The sequence below is a fragment of the Linepithema humile genome, chromosome 7 (assembly GCF_040581485.1).
Source record: "Linepithema humile isolate Giens D197 chromosome 7, Lhum_UNIL_v1.0, whole genome shotgun sequence".
NCBI classification, from domain to species: domain Eukaryota; kingdom Metazoa; phylum Arthropoda; class Insecta; order Hymenoptera; family Formicidae; genus Linepithema; species Linepithema humile.
This window is the reverse complement of record NC_090134.1, coordinates 22,300,184-22,321,073: the sequence shown is the minus strand read 5'-3', so window position 1 is coordinate 22,321,073 and position 20,890 is coordinate 22,300,184. Positions and strand designations below refer to the sequence as shown.

The 20,890-nt window shown below is 41.8% G+C and overlaps 1 protein-coding gene and 1 long non-coding RNA gene across 14 annotated transcripts in view; one reads left to right on the top strand and one right to left on the bottom strand.

The window, feature by feature from the left end:
* Positions 1-125: 125 nt before the first annotated feature.
* On the top strand, positions 126-3,628 carry LOC137001235 (uncharacterized). The gene is made up of 2 exons (XR_010891322.1): positions 126-264; positions 2,309-3,628. It is a non-coding gene; the product is annotated as an uncharacterized lncRNA (long non-coding RNA).
* Positions 3,314-20,890, bottom strand: part of DIP2 (disco-interacting protein 2) — a 28,705-nt gene continuing 11,128 nt past the window's right edge. For 3 of the 13 annotated variants that reach the window (XM_067359645.1, XM_067359649.1, XM_012369131.2), the window contains 15 exons: positions 20,096-20,167; positions 18,630-18,845; positions 16,731-16,889; positions 14,431-14,625; positions 13,103-13,607; positions 12,596-12,932; positions 11,618-12,431; positions 11,109-11,539; positions 10,740-10,971; positions 9,286-9,416; positions 8,802-9,188; positions 8,382-8,717; positions 7,949-8,245; positions 7,301-7,857; positions 3,314-7,149 (listed from right to left, as the gene is read on the bottom strand). In XM_067359645.1, coding sequence (XP_067215746.1) covers positions 6,897-7,149; positions 7,301-7,857; positions 7,949-8,245; positions 8,382-8,717; positions 8,802-9,188; positions 9,286-9,416; positions 10,740-10,971; positions 11,109-11,539; positions 11,618-12,431; positions 12,596-12,932; positions 13,103-13,607; positions 14,431-14,625; positions 16,731-16,889; positions 18,630-18,845; positions 20,096-20,167 — 4,922 coding nt within the window. In that variant the 3' untranslated portion in view covers positions 3,314-6,896. The remainder of the gene's footprint in view (positions 7,150-7,300; positions 7,858-7,948; positions 8,246-8,381; positions 8,718-8,801; positions 9,189-9,285; positions 9,417-10,739; positions 10,972-11,108; positions 11,540-11,617; positions 12,432-12,595; positions 12,933-13,102; positions 13,608-14,430; positions 14,626-16,730; positions 16,890-18,629; positions 18,846-20,095; positions 20,168-20,890) is intronic. The other 10 variants (XM_067359647.1, XM_067359650.1, XM_067359642.1 and 7 more) reach the window with 6 other exon arrangements.

The window sequence follows — 20,890 nt, the reverse complement described above, 5'->3', positions numbered from 1 at the left end:
GCCGCGGATAAACCGATGGTCGGGAGATCCGGCGCGTGCTTCCCTTGGGAAACGTTACTCGTCTCGCTCGTTCGTTTACCGACTCGCGCGCGCGACCGGAGAAACGGAGAGAGAGGAAAGAAAGGAGCAAGGCGAATTGAATATCTGCGTGACCGGCCGGCCAGGCTGACCAATCGCGTGAGCTGACCCGAGTCGTCCCAAAGAGGGATTTATTCGCTTGCGCGCCGGCGCAAATCGTAATCATCGCTTCAAACGAGTTGACTCGTAAATTTTTTTAGAATTATTCAAATAAATAAATCTATTTGTTTTGAACATGTTTTGATGCTGAACCTTCATTTTTTACTTTTTTGGTATTTTTACGTTATTTTATATAATGTTTTGCTATTTATACTTTTGTTCTTAAAAACATATAAATGTTTTTATTTAAAATGGAAACGTTCTCTCATTATCTCTCATATAAATTAAAGCAAAATAAATTATTCAATATTGATAATTCTATCAGGTTGAAAAAATGCGATAAACGAATGAGAAACACTTGACAATACACAGGAAAGTTTCATTCGTAAACTATTTATTGATGAAAAACTCGAGCGTTGAGCTGTCCTAAATATTGATTCTTCCGATTACTCACCGCATATTATCGATGATAAACATATGATATAAAGCGCTACCTGTATGCAGAATGTTTTCCTGTAAAACGAGAAAAAGCGTCTCGTCGTTCAGCATGCAATTCGCTGCGCTTTGTAACTATGCTTGCTCTTCGTCACGAGTGATATTCGTGACACGGCACTATCACACTGTCACGCTAATTTGCCGATTTTTATTCAGTGTGCGAAATATGTGTGCACTAATTTTCTTTTCGCGATAAGTATAACGAACTGGGTAGGTCATAGGAGGTCCCAAAGTTGAATTCGCCTCGTGCTGCTTTTAATGAATATACATCGCCGGCACGCTCAAATCCGTTCGTCCTATTTTTTTACTCGTCATCTTACGTTATCAACCCGGTTATATGTAGATCGCCGGTGTATGGTGCTGATCGCATATGCATGCCGTTCGCAACAAGTATTCAGAGTGCCTCCACTTTGTAAACTGCATATGCATTTATGCAAAATTCCGGGACCAATGTAACGGCGTGTTTATACGGCGCGGTTTTATGTTTGGAGGAACAACCCCGATTAGTACTTCCACACAGCGTATGTAAAATTCGCTTCGCACTCGGATTTTATTTGCGCCCGGACGCGCTCTTTTTTTAAGCTCCCGATTCTATCGCTGCAATCATATTGAATTAACATCAGAAACGAGAGATCAAATTTTGAGCGTCAAATTTTTTCCTCCGCTACATTTGACATAAATTAATGTTTTCGCATATCGAACTTACGTTTGATAATGTAGATTGGTAAGATACCGAAGACTCTCGTTTTTGTTAGTAGATTAATAAATGGCTGTAAATCTTGATCAACTGTCATATGAAGTCCATTTTTGCTGGAAATGTGGGACACATGTAGATTGAATTATACATTCACTGAGGATATTTGACACGGATAAGAAAAGAAAGTATTTCGCCACGTTTTATCAATCTATACTGTGGCAAGTAGCGTGGTGTATAAAGCTAATTTTGGCATACGTTGCAGAAAAATATTATTTTTCAATTTTGACATCGTAATTAAATAGCCCGCAATGAAGAAAGAGGAACTTTAAGCGTAAAATATTGAACAACAATGAGAAAACTATTCGATCCATATTGAATAGTGCACGCGAATAATAAGACAATACAGATTAACAATAATACGTTGAACGCATCCCCGCGCCAATGTCGCAAATTGTTATCAATTGAACAGTCAAAAGAGCACAGATCTCGTAACGACGCACTAAACTCTCATCGATATCGCATATTTCCAATCAGCCAGTGAGGCGGGCACGCGATTTTTTACGATTGATACACGGATTGCATTCATTGCGCAAAAACATTATCAAAACCGAATTTTATATTTAATTTTGAATTATTATTATATCGCATCCTATATTTACAAGTGATTTTCATAAAAATTTGTTTATACCTCAATGAAGAAACATCTGGTTGTTAAGAAATATTTGCCGGAGTAAAGGAACAGCGTCGAATCGGTGTTAGTGTATAATACAGTCTCATGAAAGTGTTAATTGTAAAGCCAATTCTACCTGTAAATCGAGTACACTTAGTACGAATATAAAAAGAATAAAATAAAATTTAATAAAAGTTTAATCTTACCGATTTTTTTTTTAATTTCCTCCGTACGATACGCTTTCGTCAAACTACGAAATTCTTTTTCAGGACAGCTGCTATTCCGAGGATCTGTGAAATTGGAGGATGCGTGATCGTAGGACCAAGGCTGGACGCCGTCGGGGATGGCATGAACACGCGAGTATTAATATGTCCATTTAATGTGATACATGATGATGCTATCGGCTTGGTAAAGACAGTGATCGTTATATTATTCGTGATAATAATAATAATAATATATAATATGTATATAATATATATATAATATATATAGCTCAACGTACAAACTATACCTTAATAAAGTCTAACGCGGGGGCGTTATTATATATATACACAGCCTTAGACCATGCGCTGGCCTAGGTATACCGATCGGTAGGATCGGTCCTAGATTCGTTCTCTAGGACTGGAGCTTGGGGGAGATTGGTGGATCCTGTCCTGTGTAGTTTGGGCGCGGATCCTTTCCTCGAGTTTTGCATGCGCGCGACGCGTCCTGACACGTGTACCACACTTCTATTAATCTAGTTATCAACATTTATACATAGTACAACCAAGTTTCTCGCACGTACGTACCCACGCACGCACACACATACATACATACACATACACGCACGCATATATACTCCGATCCATTGATGGAACTGTGCAAGAACCCTTTGATCCAGGACACGTGAACGTCTTTAGCTCACTTGGGACATCGGTCGTGCTCGTGTTGTGCCTGATGGGAGACAAGAACGTAGCGACTATTCATAAAATCAACTAAGATTCTTATTGGCATTGCATAGTGGCACGTAACATTTTAATACAAAATTCTCGTTCAAATTGCATTAGTGATTGTATAGTGATTAATTGCGGTTGATTACCTGTATACGTCGTAATAGAATGATTATTTATATCGCATCGTATATATTCTTCTTCTATTCCTGGCCAGAAATAATCATTGTGTTTATTTTCGAATATGCGAATGAAAAGAATGTTTCTCTCCTAAAGTTAACGCGCTTAACAGAAATAACAAATTTATACATTTCAATCTTATATAAATCACAAAATACTAGTCCGTTAACGTCCATCGCTATTTGTATTAATAAATACTTATTCTTTTTTTTTTTTGTATTTTTCTTGTATGATATATCATTTCTTAAACCAACTTATTTATTTATTAAGAAATTACCCGGAAGCTTTCGGGTGCTAATAGATTAATCACATATAAACGTGTGCTCTAATAAAATAATTTCGGATATGGAAACGGTTCGAGGACACTTTGCAAGAATCCGCGGATCCAACAATCGGTTAAATCGATGCTTTGTTTAACCCTTTCGTCCTTTAATAACCTACGATTGTTTTTTTTTACGGTTTACAATTCTAAAATACGTACTTGCAAAATTCTTATAAAATGTTTCATTATATAATTCATTATGTACGTGCGAAAGGGTTAAATTGTTAAGGATATCTACGACCACAAATCCATCAAATCAAGGCTCAAACGATCCAAATATCTGTGAACCGAAATGTTATTGGATCCAACGACTTGTCGTTACAATCGACATTATTCTACTTATAACAATCGCTTATCGTCTAATGTAAAAATTGTTCATTGCACGTTTCTATTTTTCTCGGAAAGATATCTGTCTTTCCTTTCACGCACGGAGAAAGATATCGGTTCGCATTATCAAAAACTCCACATATAGAAACTTCAAAACTCAGTCTCTGAATTTTGAGGCAATACCGCAATGCATTTATATCACAAAATTCGACGTCATTGAATCAAATTTTGCAGAAAGAAATTAATACAAAAATTCTACAAGCACTTTTCCTTATTTTCCGTAATAAAGAATATTTGTATCTTAGCTTTAATTATATTTCATTTCTGTAAAATCTGATTCAGTTTCAAAAATTCTGTTATTTGAGCTTCGGTTGTACTAACGTGTTGATTAATCATAGCTGATTATTATTAAAATTATACTTAAAAAACTGTAAAAGAAAAAAATTGTTTACAAATTTCTCGAAAAATTCGTCATTAATAAGAGAAACATGTACACTGTCAATGTGTGGATGTGTCAAAAATAGAGAGAAAGATAAAACCGAGAGCAAAATGAGATCAATTATAATTAACTAAGATGATGAACAACCGTGATTAACTTACACTTTTCTTCGTTATTATGATAACAAAGCTATGATAAAACAAGATTTGAAAAGAAAGAGAGAGAAATAATAGCTCTAAGAATTACTTAATCGGGACCATCAGCGCAACCGAGCCTGCGCAAATGCAGCTATTTACGAACGTATATCTTTCCGTGCGTAAAAGTGCGGAAGTAACGCAAGATGACATGGCACGATAGCTTAACAATAAAAAGACGGAAAAGATAAAAATAAGCGAAATAAGTCGTGAGAGAAAAAATAAACGGACGGGTCGCAAAACAGTAGCATGCGGGAGGAGAGGAAACGCCTCTTTCTCGTATTACGTATTTACAGAAAGCCGCCTGTGAACAGCCATCGAAAGTCCGGTACGATTAATCATCATACTCCACAAGCGATTATAAATCACTATATGCCATGCGTGTACTGCGACAAAATTATCGTTGATAATCTTTGCGGTCGTTAGCGAATGTTCTAACACAACTTAACATGTAAATGTCACAAACTAATAGTTCAAACTTTAAATTAATCATGCTGAATTATGTAATTAAAAATTAAATTTCTTTTTTAATCTATATTTTTTCGCATGAATTGTTCAATTAATAATAAATAAATAACAAAAAAAACCACACATGTGATTGTAACGAAAAGAACAAAAACGTTTACAGATAAAAGAATCAATTTCAATAATAAAAAACGATTTTTTCAATTATATACAATCGCAACATTAATGCCAGGCTTCCTCGCACAGCAAATGTGATAATTATAATCGCGATGTCTACGCAATAGATACAATAATATATGTTAGACGCCGTATGTGTGTCGTCATATGTTAAAATAAGAATATAAAATTAAAGAGCTATCAACAATTGTACATATTCGTAGAAAAGGTCAGTGAATAAAGAAAGTCTGACGGATAATCAATTACAATCGACTTCTGGGCTTGGCGTTTGTTTGAACTTGTAAAAAAAAAAGTTCTTCTTTTACACTAATTTTACGTTATTACAAGAGTGTCGTCGGTCGTATAAAATTGTGTCTTTTGTACAGAATGTTAATATTAAAATTTGTTTCTTGTATATTAAGTTATATCAATTAGATGTCTAATCTTTCCTTTTACTAAAACCGCTTTTAATCTTATCTTTATATCTAAGTGTAGGCCAATCATTTATGCTGTCTATTTAACATTTTTAGCATCCCATGGCATAAAAATAATGAAACAGAAATTTTGACAGCCCTAAAGTCGATATTGCGCAACGTATCTACACATTTTACGCGAGCTTGAGCTGATTCCATAATTATACTTGTTTGTGCGAAAGAATTGAAAGAAATTGAAAGAATTAAGTACCCAATGAGAATTAAGGTTCCTGTTTTTTTTTCTCTGCAGCTGTATTAAATTAGTTTAGTGGTCTCTCACTTATCTGACGTCATAATTCAAGCATGACTGCTGCGAGGAGCAGCAAGAATCTTAAATCTCAAATAGTAATTAATTTCAGTTTCAGTGGATTGTAAAAACATGCTCAACTAACAATCATAAAGACGATTGTAAGGGATTTTATAAATATTTCGGAATCACCTTCGCGCGACGAAATTCTTCGTTGTTCCCGCCAATCAAAGAGAATACTCTGTTCTTCGTAATGGGAAGTCTAATATAAGAAAAAACCATCAGAATGTTCGTCACGCGCTACATAGTACGATATATAAAGACTTTGGCTTGAAATGTACAAAACCGCGATATTGTGCGCGTCGCAGCCTAATACATCAAATTTTCGCGCATCTTTCGAAAACACAAGATTCTAATGTCAAGATTTACGCTTTCATCATTGAAATTGAACGCAATCGTTGTGCAGTTTCGACATTGCGAAAATGGGTCGCACAATTTTCGAACAATCAAAAGATAGAGTAAACATTTCGCGACAAATCGCTGGATATCAAAACGAGCTGCGAATGTATTATTACTGAATCTACCATTTCTCGATCGATTTTCGACATTAATCATTCTGTCTCTTGTTCTGTATTCATATACGTGTATGTAATGCGATTATTTTTAATTCAATTTGTATTTAAGGATTTATGGCAGTCGGACTGTTTGGAAATGTTTCAAATTTATATATACGTACTTTTCGCCGGTGACACTCACTCACTATTGAAGTGCATTGGCATTTCCTTGACACATACACAACGAAATTCCATTTATTGGAATATTTATTCATATTACGTTCATCCATTTTATTACTTCTGTAAAGCTATCCGCTTCAGAGTGATGAACGATTAGCTAAAATAAAAACTTGCTGACAAGTACGTATCAAGAGGAGAATTTTTATGAAAAGAAAGGGTTAAAAACGTTTGGGAAATTTTTGTAAAAAAAATGTAAAACAAGCAAACTAAAGAGAGAAATACCTGTCAAACTCTTGCTCAAGTATTTGCAAATAAAATTCCACTGCAGCATTAATACGTCGGGATAAGGAAGGCGGAGTAAAGAAGGAGTGAAAACCTCTCGCACGTTCGTTCACATATTGTACGCCACATAGATAGGATCAAGCTGGTCCGCGAGAAAACCGTCGCGTAGATGCATCCGTTGCTTCTCGCCACGCGAATTGATGGGCACCACACCGGGATCCACTACGACCACCACGCCGACTACCAGATGATGTTCTTCGAGCACAGCGCTCGTCACCAGAGCCACGAGATCAAGAGCCTCGCTTTCGCTGCCATCCAATTCTACCACTACCACTAAGAGGTTGGTCCATGTAAATACGGCACTGAAAAGATAAAAACGCAATAACAACATTCGGCTATTGCTAGATAATCTAAATTTGACAAGTTAATAATCGAGCTAAAATTTTTAATACTGATAACCGGATACATGAAAGTAATTTTATATCTTAAGTAATAGAAAATAAAAACACTTACCATTCCGCGATTTTCTTGTGACACCGCATGACACTGTTCTCGATGTCAATTGGATGATAGCGCATACCCCGCAGTAATATGGCCTCATCGAGAGCACCGACGACGAATACAGCATCGTGCAGCTCCGGATCGCTCGGCACGAGATCAGCCTCGGCCGCATTGGTGGTATCGCCGGGTACATCGCTGATCACCGACTGCTGAACGCTCTCGGTCCTCCTCAAGAAGCCCAGATAGCCTGTTCTCGCGTATACTTCACTCGTGTTGCCGGTGACCAGTCGTGCGTTAAAGTGATCGGCGTAATCGCTCTCATCGCCGTAGATCGTAAAGTAGCCGCTCGCGTTGTGCGAGGACTGCACCCAGATCTCACCTAGATGCGAGTCACCGCACTGTCCCTTAGTCTCGGGATTGGCAATAATCACTTTCACGCCAGGCAGCAGTTTGCCCGACTCCATCAAACACAACGAATGCGGACTGCCACGCTCCACCAGAGACACCCGATCGTTGCGCAACGCGCGCAAGTCCACGTAAACTGTCGACGGCTCCGGACTCGATGCTCCCTGTCGAAACAGAATCAAGAAAATAATAACGATGTCTGTAAACGGATTTCTCTTCCCAGAGCAAAATGGTTAAATTGCTAATCGACTTTACCTGTAAGCAAATGGCAGTATTCACTCTGCAGCCGAACGAGGTGGAAACCGCGCGCGGACTCAGACCGAGGGCAGAGAACAGTTTACTAAAACTCGTCGTTAACGCTATCCGCGGCCTCTCTTCGGCGACAACAACGCAAGTCCTCACGCACGCCAGACTAACGCCTCGCGCCTTGAGCGCGTGAACCGAGGAGCCGAGACCCTTGGTGCACAACTCCATGACACCGTACGAACAGAACGTGTCTCTTACTCTGGACTGACTGACCGCCGATAACCAGAGCGCGGGGTTGACTTCCACCTGTGTTGACAGTTACAACAAAAATTCATATTATTTGTACATTATATGTATCTAATTACTTCAATTAATTTTGTTATATTATTTTGATGTCTAGAAGAATCTCCTTAACAAGTGCGAAAATGGTGGCAAAACTTACCTCGGACGGTGGTATCAGTATAGAATGATGCCCGCTGTATATACTACTGAGGCACCACAAGGCAAAGCCGAGGCCTGAATACGGATCCAGACAGAGAGCGATGTGTCTGGAGGGATAGAGTTCGCACGCCAACTTCATGGCGCGGCACAACGAGGTGACCGCCGCATGAGACATCTTAATGCCCGCGAGCATGCCCGTCGTCGAAACGCTAAAGTCCAAATAGGCCAGCATCTCTGCGGTGGGCGCTCGATACATTACTGGCAGTTTCTTCTTTGGCATGTCGTCCATATCCAGAATCAACGGCCAGCTCTTCACGTCGACCACGTTGTTCGCCTCCTGTACGAGATAACGCGCAATCGATGATGCACATTTCACGTTCGCTTTTTGCGCAATTCACATTCGCACAATATTTTCAGTTACCTTTGTCTTCAGCAACTTGAGAAGATTCTGGTTAGTTAAGACGAGGACGGATTTGCTGACGTCTACGATCATGCGAACGGTTGGCAAGGTTGTCTGCAGATTTTGCGGATGAGGCGGCCTGATGGTCACCGGCACGGCGCCAACGTACAAACAACCGTAAAACGCGCATATCAGATCGGTGCCGGGTGGAAAGATAAGCGCCACGTGGTCGCCGGTATTGACTCTTCCTCGATCCAACAGCAGATTCCCAATCCTTTCAGCCTTCTTGTGCAGCTGCGAGCAGGACAACGAGGTGGCCACAGCACCCTTCGCGTTCAACGACGTAAATATCACATGGTCCGAAGTGCTAACAGCACGCCACCGTAGAATTTCAGAGATAAATTGATACTGAAAAAAAAAAACGACACAATATATCGTAACATATAAAAGAAATCTATGTGAAAAAATCTCCTGTAAGATGCTGAATTCTTTCGGATTTACGAACCTTTTTGGCATTATCGCTGTCTTCGTCTAGAACACCCATGTCGCGTCCTTGCGCCGAGGCTAATCGGTTGCCCTGGACAATGTTCCCCACCATCACACTGGCCGGACCGACATCTGTAACAGAATCCCCCGCTACACGCCCCCGCACCATTCCGTTAGTAAACCAACACAAACACTCAACCCAATAATGAGTAGCTCACACACTCTCCCCTGACTGAGGCCGGAAAATCAAAACTAGAGCAATCTGGTTCTCGCCATTGGAGTCGGCAATGCAAGCGTTCACATGGGCCTTCTGTTCCGCAGCTCTACGCTTTAATACGGATTCACGAATCTTTGGATCCATGGATGTTTGAAATCCCGAACAAGTCTTTTTTCCAATAGATTGTCCACAGACGCCAAATTAAATTGCGTTAAAATACCGGAGTGAAATTAAAAAAAAAAAAAAAAATACAGAAAAGCATTGAACTCTGAAAAAGGCTTAAAAAAAATGGTTTTTCCAGTAATAATAATAACTAAAACGATATGAGAGAGTAAAAGGCAGAACCTCTTGCTACCAAAATCAATTATGCTTGCGCTTAATTAGGATACTACGGGATATTCGGAACTCAGCCAAAAGAAAGAAGGACAACTAAATGGGACGACATGCCAAGCGTAATAAATTATGAAAGGGTTGTTAATCGAATAGGGCATGCGATAACTTCATGTTCCGACTTAATCTCCATATTTCGCAATAGATTTTTAAGCTACGACACAATATTATCACAAGCTCTATATAGCGCCTCAAAAAGATGTACATTAAAAATTCGTATGCACATAGCAAATATTGAATTGTAAGATTTGATTATTGAGAGAAACATGTGCAGATAAAAATAAGCAAATAAAGTCCGACTATTATAATCTTTATACACCTACTTTGAGGTACCACCGCGCCTAAATAACCAAGGACATTATATTATGTCATGCATGTGTGCGCCGGATATCTAAATCCTACCAACAACTTTGTACAGATGCATGAGAGCTAAGTTCCTTGGTGCTAATAAGGATTCTAAAAAAAGTGAAATTTGTGATTATCGATACATTTTCGCTCTCAATTCTCGCTACTCCTTTCACACTCACTCTTTCTCTCTTTCTCTCTTCCTCTTTCTCTATCACTGTTACTCGCAGCAATTCGTAACATCCAAAAAATTTATACGTCACTCGACCTGTGCCCACACCAAATACTTAACATTAAATATCACCAGCCAATTATAATTTCACGCGTTAAAATTAAATAGATTTTTTATTTCCAAATTGATTTCTATATTGCAAATAAAATTGTGAAAATCTTTTGTGTTTTCGGAAAAATTGCTGGCATTTGTACAATTTTCATTGTTCAGGTTTACGTCGATATCTGTCTGTCAGTTGCGAAAAATATCGGCGCAACACACTCATCAGTGAATGTTGTGCTTTACTTACCCGAATGGACTTCGCGCGGTTTCGGCAAGTTAGTGACGCAGGTGTGAGGACAGAGGAGCACGTTCGCCGGGTGCAGAGTGCCCTCGAGGAAGCGGCGTTTCGTTTCCGACAGATGAATGCCGCCCAGCGGCGTCTTGGGTAAGTAATTGGGTGGCACCAAGGCAAGGCAATATATTCCTACCGCGTGAATCGAGTCGACCGCTTGCAGCACTCGAGACATCCATTGGAAACTCTGCAAAAAATTAAAAAAAAAAAAAAAAAAAACTTCTAAAAATATCTGTATCCGGTTTCCAACAAGCACAATTTTAGTAAACAATAAACTGCAAGTTTTCTTGTCCTTTTTTTATAATATTCAACTCTGAAACGCACCTCCTCCTCGCTACAGTCAGGCCGCTGTTCAGCAACGACGCATATCCTTTCGTCTCGCAGGACCCTCACGCTGAAAACGGCGATTCTACCGCGATAGATGAATTTCATCGGTTCGACTGCCAGCACAGTGGCGATAATATCATCGGCGTTGTGTTTTCTGCCGGTCACTGTCATGAGACCGTCACGTGATCCGCAGACAAAGACAAGTCCTCCGGGACCAAGAAAACCCAGCAGACCGGAACGTGAGTATTCTACGTCACCTAAGGCAGTACCATCAGCTTGTAAAGGCGACACCTTAAAAGTGTTGTTGGTGAGTCCTTGCAAGCCCCAATATTGGCTACCGGTAGCTGAGCTGTGCACGCAAATCTCGCCAACTTCGTCCGTCTTACAAATAAACGGTTGTCCCTCCATCTTAATGACGACTACAATGCCTGTAAAGAATAAAACAAATTCTCATTATAAATGTATCACAAAGATAAAATATACAAAATTATCAAAGCAAGACTCACTTCCAGGCATAACTTGTCCGCAATCTTGTAACGTCAACGATGTGAGAGAGTTCTCCTGATCCACTCTTACAACTCCATAGCTCAATCCAGACATGGAGAGAACCCCGCGACCAGTTGCGTTCACTCCCGCACGTCCCGGCCTTCTCACAGAGACTGTGAGAGCCTCGCTGGAAGAGGCGCAAGGACAAACAGCGTCTGGTCTGAGTCCTTTAGACTGAAACACTGAGAGAAACTGGTCGCAGGATGAGAGGGACCACGGGTTCGCACCGTCTGCGACAAGCAGGAGCCTCAGCGATGCCAGAGAAATGTCCTTATGATCTTTAGTAGCCAATAAACCCCAGTGGAGATCCCGCGATTTCACGACCGCGACACTGGCGCGATGCTTCGTGATCATCTGCATCCAGCTGGCAGGATTGACTTTCATCAGGGCGTACGGGATGAAGATGACGTGCATGCCGTTCAGCACACTAGTCAAGGTGCTGTGCCAGAGTCCAACCTCCCGCTTAAAGTCCAACACGCAGACGGCGTTTTCGCCCTCGGTGTAACCGCAGGCTTGCGTGAGGGCGCGACAGTGAACCATCATCGCTGCCCTGGTAATCGTCACGCCCATCACAGAGCCGTCCTTGTCGGTGGTGTATTCGATATACGCGGGCGTATCGTCGGTAAGCCGCGGTGGCGGTAACCAGTCCTTAGGCGTTTTACCCAGATGCTCAGTAACGAACCAGTGCAGTTTCGGCCAGCCCTTGAAGGCCACCACTTCGCCGGCTGCCGTCTTCGGTAGACCCTTGAGACACGCTTCACTGGTCAGTGCCACCTGAAAATGTGTCGAGACGTGTGAGTAATCTTCAAGGTCTATCGCAATCACGCACGTTAGTAAATTAATGCAAATTACAATGCAAATCGCAATACTGTGCGGCTAATTAAACATGTAAATATACATAGGAATGCTGTGTTTGACGGATAAAGCATTCGCGGTACCTGAATGCCACAGCTACCCAGGAGGAAACCAATCTGTTGGGAACCCGCGTCACGACGTGTCAGAGGAACCTCGATGGGCACCGGTACGATGCCAGCTTGAAGGCAGCCGTAAAAGGCGCACATGAAGCTGATCGGATCGTTGTTCGGATAAACCAGAGCAATCCTGTCGCCGGGTTTCAGACAGCAATCCCCGCCACGACTTAGAGCCTTATTCAGAAGGGTATAGGCAATCTTGTGGGAGCGGCTGAGCAGCTTGCCGTACGTGAGTGTTACGCAAAGCTTGCCATTAGGGTCTAGGACGGTGGCCACTGGTGCCTTGTACGTCGCCGAGCCATATCTGGATAGAAATGGATAGTCGAAATCTACATGTCTTTTGTCGAATCCAACAAGACAAATAACGTGCTAAAAGTCTCTAAGCTATACGGAAATAACATGTCACATCACGTGATGTGACGTGTTGTTTGGCGCAGTACATATAGATCTTTATCGATATCGATATTAGCTCACCTTTGAATGGCGGCTTCAAGCGATCGCGGCAGGCCCGACGGTACCGATAACGCCTCGCCCACCGCCGACGTCATGGAACCACCTTCGGGTTTCGGGGCATTAGGATCCTTCGGATTCGCCGCGATCTCCAGCTCGATGTCGTCGTCCTCGTAAAACTCTGGCAGCGGCCGACGTTTCGGCCGTTTCAGTGTATTCAACAGCTGCTGGATCTTGGCGGAAACCTTCCAGCGGCCGGTGGTACCGGTGCTATTTTGATCATCAACCACGTGCGCGTAGCGATTCACTCGATCGGCACCGGGTCGCCGCGTCGCCGACTGTTGCTGCCCGACTGGAGTGCTGCTCGTCACGTGGGTGACGTCCGGCGGCTGGATGTTGCAATAGGCGTGCGGCGTGTACTCGGCGATGTCGGTGATGTCAGCACCAGGTGGCCTTCTCGCCGGCGGCCTCGGTGGCGGCGGGGTGTCACGGGCCGAACCAGTGCTACTGGTGTCCGAGAGACCTGTACCTGCGAGAAGATCAACAGATATAAGACGGAGTTACACATTGCGTGTCCGACAATCAACTTTGTGTCGACTGACAGTGCGAGGTCACGCGCGCGCGATTTCTTTTACGTTTCAGTGTGCGATTCAACCACTTTTTTTTCCATTCGTACCATGGAAGGAAAATAATGCGTATTGATTATTGGCGCATCGTCGACGCATCCGGCGGAAATAGTCAAGGACACGCGATACTAACGTACCGCGGAGTCATGTGGCGCTTCAACCATAAATGACGCGGTTTCGTTATACATTTATGTTGCTTTTTTTCTTTCTTTCAGCATATGCGAGTATGACCGAACAGATGGACAAAACTACATTTGTAATTACGCTGTCTATTACGTTACATTTCTGTTAAGGTAGCACCTACATACACTTTCAGTCGCAAATTTCTGCTAAATGCTTGAAACAATAAAATTGGAAATAAATTATTAAACTCTAACATCAAATAATATAACGTTAAATTTTCGTATAAATTCCGTTTTAATTTTTTTTTATAAAGCTTCACTTGACAAAACGTTTTTAATTATCGCAACTCTTTCCAATCTTTTGTCACATACATTCTTATAACTAAATATCAATTTAAAATTAATAACACATTTTAACCCCATTTAAAATAAAAAAATATATTACTGACTTTCTGAAGTTTAATTTGCAAAAAGCTCTTTTTTTTCAATCGCTCATAAATTGTGATTATTTTTAGCGGAAAAAATTGATTTCGAAAAATCTGTCGTTAAAAAGTAACGCACAAGGAATGAGACACTTTGCTCTGAAACAATTTTGATATTTTACCAGTCGGGCCGCCCGCGCTAGGACTCTCCTCGGTGACAACGCTGTCCTCGTCGCTGCTGGACTCGCCGCTGTCGCGTCTCTCCCGATCAGGACTCCTGGCCATCACGGAGGTTCTCTTCGACGGCATCGGTAAGGATGGCTTCGGCCGTCCCTGCATCGCCGCCAAGGCCTGCTGCACCGCCTCCTGGCGCACCTCTACACATGATAGAAATTGATTACTCAAGCGAATAACGATCAGAATGAATGACCACGATAGAAACTGATTACTCGAGCGAATGACGATGAGAACGGATGACACAAGAAGGCACTCGTCATTCTTCCTTTACTTCCGCATCATCATCCGTTCATCATCTTTCGACACTATTTATACGTACGTGCTCATGCATATTGCGCATCGTGCATTTCTGCGTCGCTGACGATCTAACGCGCGACGCTCTCGTAGTGTGTGTGTATGTGCATACGGAAGGATTTGTGTGAAGAAGACACTAAGGCTTGAAAAGATTCAAGAGTCGAATTAAAGTTCTCGACTACACACTGCAACCGTATGACACTGCGACGTCAGAAGCGAGAGATCACATGTAAATTTTATTCGCGGCATACACATCGAGATAAATGAGCCTCTTTCGTACGCTGTCATTTGCAAGATGTGCAAATTCTATTTGTTCTCCCCCTTAATAGATTGCAAATATATTTACCGACCTGATCGAGGCGTTAAAATGTTTTTGTCCGCGGTTATTAATGTTGAAAAGAAAGATGCTGGAAAAATACAGTCAACGAACGGAAGAATCTGCCCATTGTTAATATTTTGTCATTATTTTACGTCTTAAAAAATTTTGGTATTCAAGTTTGTTATTAAAATATATGTAAAACTGTAGTTTGTGTATAGATAAATTGAATGTTTTTATCCAAACTCAAGATCTTCAATTTCGACAGCTTTGCATTCTTTGAAGTCTTTTTTACGTCGCAGAACTTGGATTTGCGATTAAGATGAATATGCGTTTTCCGACTGCGCTATTGCGATGCTTAGAGTTCTGACGATGGATGCCGATACACCGCGTATAAACTGCGGTATAATGCAGGTAACATTCGGTCACTGAGTCGCTCGCTATACATTTCCGGGTGAAGTATACCCGTATAGTTACGATTACGACATCATGCAACACCGGGACGTGGCTCGTTACGAGCTATACTCGTGCTATGTACGTCCACGCATACAGGGTGTCTCAATATCCGAGTTTGTTGCGAATAATTTTATAAAATATGTAATCACATAACAATTTCAGCGCGAAAATATGCATAACATTCATATTGTTTCAAAAAATTAAAATTTCTTATTTAAGCAATTAATTCTCGAATATCACTTTTCCAGTACATTTAAAAATAAACATGACCAGCATTTCTTTGAACGAATCAATTTTCATAAATCTAAGGAAAAAATTACACATATGCTGCAGGTAAAAATGTAATACTCAACCATCTGGCATCTTCATGCTGTAACAGATAATAGCGTGCCACAATGATGCTAGACTATTGTTGACAACAATGGATGAGACTTGCTGATGTGATCGCACGTTACATTTGTACTTGTAGTATATGTGCGTCTTTTTGAGATTTATTAAATTGAATGAAAAAAAAAACGCCGATCGCGTTCTTTTTAAACATACTGCATGTGCAATAATATTTCCTGCTTTCTTGAGATACCCTGTACATTGTACAAGTCTATCAACGCGCCTCTTTCTGGACCGACTTATCTTCTACGAGGTACGGTCCGATGACAGCAGCCGTCGATAACGGTGCACCAGGTGGAAGATTACCTGCTCTTTGCGTTAAGATAAATGGACCTTTCCATCAACGCTTCCGAACAAAACGACTTTCTTTTCGTGACGTTCCACTCGAAGAACAGGCGTAGGACGTGCAAAGCGAGGCGCAAACCAAGCTTTATAACATTTAAAAATAAATGCCTTGGAGTTGACAATTGGAAAGCTCGCGCGATAAAACAACAATGCGCAACGATGCAAATAGCAATAGCGAGATAAAAAGATACAGCCACGCTAATCTTATTATTTTTTATAATTCATTTTTTAGACATCTGTATAAGATGCTTATTATATTTCATCACCCATTTTCTCATCACAAAAAAAATGTTCTTTCCCTTCTTAATGATTCAAGCAATTTGTTCAATCGATTGTTATAATTCTAAAAAAAAAAAACAAAGCTAATAATTTAACAAATATGTATGTATCTACTACCTGTATGACAGTTCTCGCATCCCTAATGTCATCCTTAGAAATTATACTCACCGGAATGGTAGCGGCTCTCATTGCGCGTGAGTCTGCGGTTACCGCGTCTGGCAGCCGCCGCTGCCGCCGCTGCTGCCGTAGAGTTCGAATTTCCGGTATTCCCTGTGGAGCCGCCAGATCCCGGGGGACTAGCGATCCCGCCAGGCACTAGCCGGCCGCCTGCATGCAACACAACAACAACGACACATAGACAAAGAAAGGACGCTACGAGGGGACTTGGCTGGCATGGCGCAAGAATTGCCGTAGTTCGCTTCTCCTCGCGATCTCGCCGCACCCGGATAAACATTAGCTTCACGATCGGATTAATTGGAAATATTAGGAATCAATACATTTTCCGTCTGTTAACTCGAGAGCAATCTCGTGTCTGTTATTCGATCAATGTTCACTACTCTAATCAATCGATAAGTCAATCCCAGCGAGTTTCTAACGAAAAATGTCGAGCAAGATAAATCCAACTGTGTGTTATGTTAATGATCGAAGGAATCGAGACTCCGAGAATCCTTGGATCGAAAAATGCAGGCAAAGACTGGCGGATCCTGGCGGATTTCTAAGGAATAGGTTTCAAGCGATTAGTATTGCCCCCCCCCCTCCCCCCGTGAGGATTCGCCAACTTCTCCATGATTTACATGCCATTAATAAGATATCATTTATCCGGATGCAAAGTAACCGTTTAATTGCGCCATTGATTGACTGGTCATTCCACCATTGGATGCTGCGTCGAGAATGTGACTCGTATCGATCGTCCGTGGCTCAGCGCAGGATATGGTCGGAGGAGGAGGAGGGCCGGTTGGTGGCGTGTTTCAGTCGGAATAATCGCGAGGCAATTTCAGGAAGACTACGCGAATTTATTACGTTTACTCGGTCGAGGGACAATCGCGAACTTGGTCGCGGGGAAAAATAAAAAAAAAATTCCTACACTTTCTTCCTGATGACGCGAAATCGACGTCGAACATGCTTTCCGCGCCGCGTGCGTGAAAGATCTCGCGGTAATCAGAAGGATTACGTGGAATCCCTGGAAACCATAGGTTTCTTCATCCCTCTGTAATACACATCCGTGGTATGCGATATATCGGCGATCTACCGCGAGTAAGAATTTCTATGGGCGAAGACAATCGATGAAAAATCGAGGTGTTGCGCGCGCTCGCGGATACGCGACGCAGTCGGTTGAATAGCGAGAATGCCGCGCGATGGATGGTAGGCCGGCCGGCCGGCCGGCTGGCTGGCTGCAATCTTGAGTCACCCGAAGGTGGAACAACCGGTCTCGACTACCGCCTGGCTATGTCAAATTACAAAGGTATCTAAAGGTGCAAAAGCGTCTCGAGGCAACACACGCGAGACGGGGGGGGGGGGGAGTAAAAGCAGGCAAGCTATATGATGAAAAGTGTATGTATAAGCGATACGATGGATGGAACTCGTTCCGCAAGGATCGATCGTTTTCACAATTTTCCACAATGTACAGAGAAAATGGGGGATGCGATCATTCCGGGATTCAACAACTATTTGTAAAAATTTGGATGCAACGATTACAGATGAGGAGATCTTTTCAAGTGTGGAATATTTCGCTGGCATCTCTCGTAGAATATACATTCCGCCTTGGAATGTTCTCTTCGAGAAGAGAGAAAATAAAAAAAAAAAAAAAAAAAAAAACATTCTATTCATCACGTTTCGTTCCGCAGCACATACCGTACAGTCAGAGAATCGAAATTCTACGTTCTAATCTAATTGCAAATCTATGATCTATAATTGATAAACTTTCTACAACTCGAAGGCTTAAGAAAGGCAAGCTAAAAGCTAAAATGAAAACAAAATTAAGATGTACAATCAATAACGCGCTAACGTGTCCGTTCGTCGCGATTCGGAGATACGTTCGTTCGCTGGCTACGTGGTGCGTAGCGCTACCTGAGTGATAGCGCTTCTCGTTGTGCGTGACGCGCCGTTGCGTGCGCCGTGCACGTGGCTGCGGTCGACCACCGCCACCGCCATAGCCTCCTCCTCCTCCTCCTCCTCCTCCATCACCACCGCCACCACCTCCTGCGCTTCCGTAACCCGTTCTCTCCAGCCCTTTACCAACGACACCTCCACCATTTCCATCACCGACACCATCATTTGCAGCCCCTACGGTCCACATAGATAGTTTTTCGCCGATCAAATTTTTTATCGATTCAATCCCGGGACTTTTAGCCACGCTGAATAGTTGGCGAATATTTGTCATTAGAAAGGCGATATAGTGAGCAAGTTTTAGATAAATGTAATAGCTGTAAATAAAGAGTTCCTTTTGCGATGCATCATTGGCGGTGCAATTATCATAACGATTCTCTTTATCCGGAAAATTTACTAGAGAGACATTAGACATTTCAACTTGAAGGATCGATATAAAAGAGCGTCCCGTTATTTGACTCGGCCATACGGGCTAGAAAACTGTCGCTGCTGACTTTGAACTCGCGTTCATGACAATGGCAGCGGCACGTAGCATATAACGAGCGGATAACGCGGAAGCGCTTCTTCCGCGTGCAGGTACAGTTAAACTGCGAGCCGATTGCAGCGGTTCCACCGATCGCAGCTGCGGGCGTAAAGGCGCGTCCGTGCAACTATACGGGGTGGCTCTGTGCGAATGTACGAGACTCTTGTAGCTCCTCAATTTTTTCTAAAGCGATCAATTGAAACAAAATGCTCCTCACACGTTCTTTACGATGCCGCGAATTTCCTCTCAACCTGTGTCGAGCGATTTGCGCAACCGTAAACGCACGTTGCAGTTGCGAGGTGCCAAGTGTAAAAACAGCGCGTGCCACGCGAGGATTGCGCTTCGTCCTTTCCTTTTACAAGATTACATCCGCGCCATTGTGTAAACAATGAGGCGCATGTCCCTTGAGAATCGGAACGCAATTGATATTGCGAACTCGTTGCGTCTCGATTTCGTAATGTTGCACACACCAAGATGCAACGAAGGATAAGAGTTGGAAGCCGAGACTCTCTATTTCGTTCAACAAAGTATTATCTAATTATCGTTGTACTTGACATTTTTCAAATCGTATTTTGCAGCTCACTATAAAGATACGAATCAAAATTCACTTATATATGTTTGTGGACTAAATTTAACTTTGGATATTGAACTTCAATTAAATTAAATAGAATGTTTAGAATAAAATGTTTCTATCAAGGTGCTGAGAGTTTTGTCGAAAGTTGTCTCCAAATAAGATTCTAAACGATCGATCGATCGAATATAAGTGACGAGTAAACAATAATGTATCTTCACATCGCCAACTTTTCAACCGCTTCGCATCGTGTATTGCAATTAATGCGCGATGGTATCTCCCGTTGTTTACTTGCGGAAATCTTAATGAACTCTAGAAAAGCGAGAGACTCACCTATCTGCTTTGTGGCGTATTGCTGAAGTAAACGCGTCCGTTTCTTTTCATATCCCTTCTGCGTAATGTCTCCTGCAACAACGGAAAATAACTTCATTAATACAGGATCTAATTTTTGCATTTACATCTGACATTATATTTCAGATATTATTATACCATCATTGTATACGGCAAATTGCTCTTTCAGCATTAACATTAACATTTTCCCGATCGCGCGTTTAAAGAAAATTCATCCTTTTACGTTCACAGTGAACACATCATGTAGAAGTATAACACGCTTTATCGCATCGTTTATTATACTTTTATTGCGTTAAACGAGCAGTGATATTTACGGCACGGCATAATAATGAGGCGCAGATAATCTAGATTTGAAAAATATAATACGCAGTTTATGAGAAAAGGAGATGCAGATAAAAATAAAGTTTATAAATGAATCGGTGTGTAGCAGTGTAGCACCTATCACAAATATATGCTGGAAAGATATTTTTTGCATCGCTGATAATAAACCGCGCAATTAAAGAAATCATAGAGATCGAACCGGCGTTTTTAGGATTGAATTTTGAATTCGAGGCACGCTTGGCTGCCAGCGACTGATAGCTCGTGCAGCTCGCTCATATGTGCTCCGATATAAAACTGGTTAGCGTACTCACCTTTCGTCACGCCTTGTAACTCGAGAAAACGCCGAAGAATCGATCCTAACGGCCGAGACACGATTTTTCCACGTTCGCGAAACGAAACCGGGCCACCGCGATTATGCTAATCAGCATATTCGAGCGATTCTCAACATCGTTGATG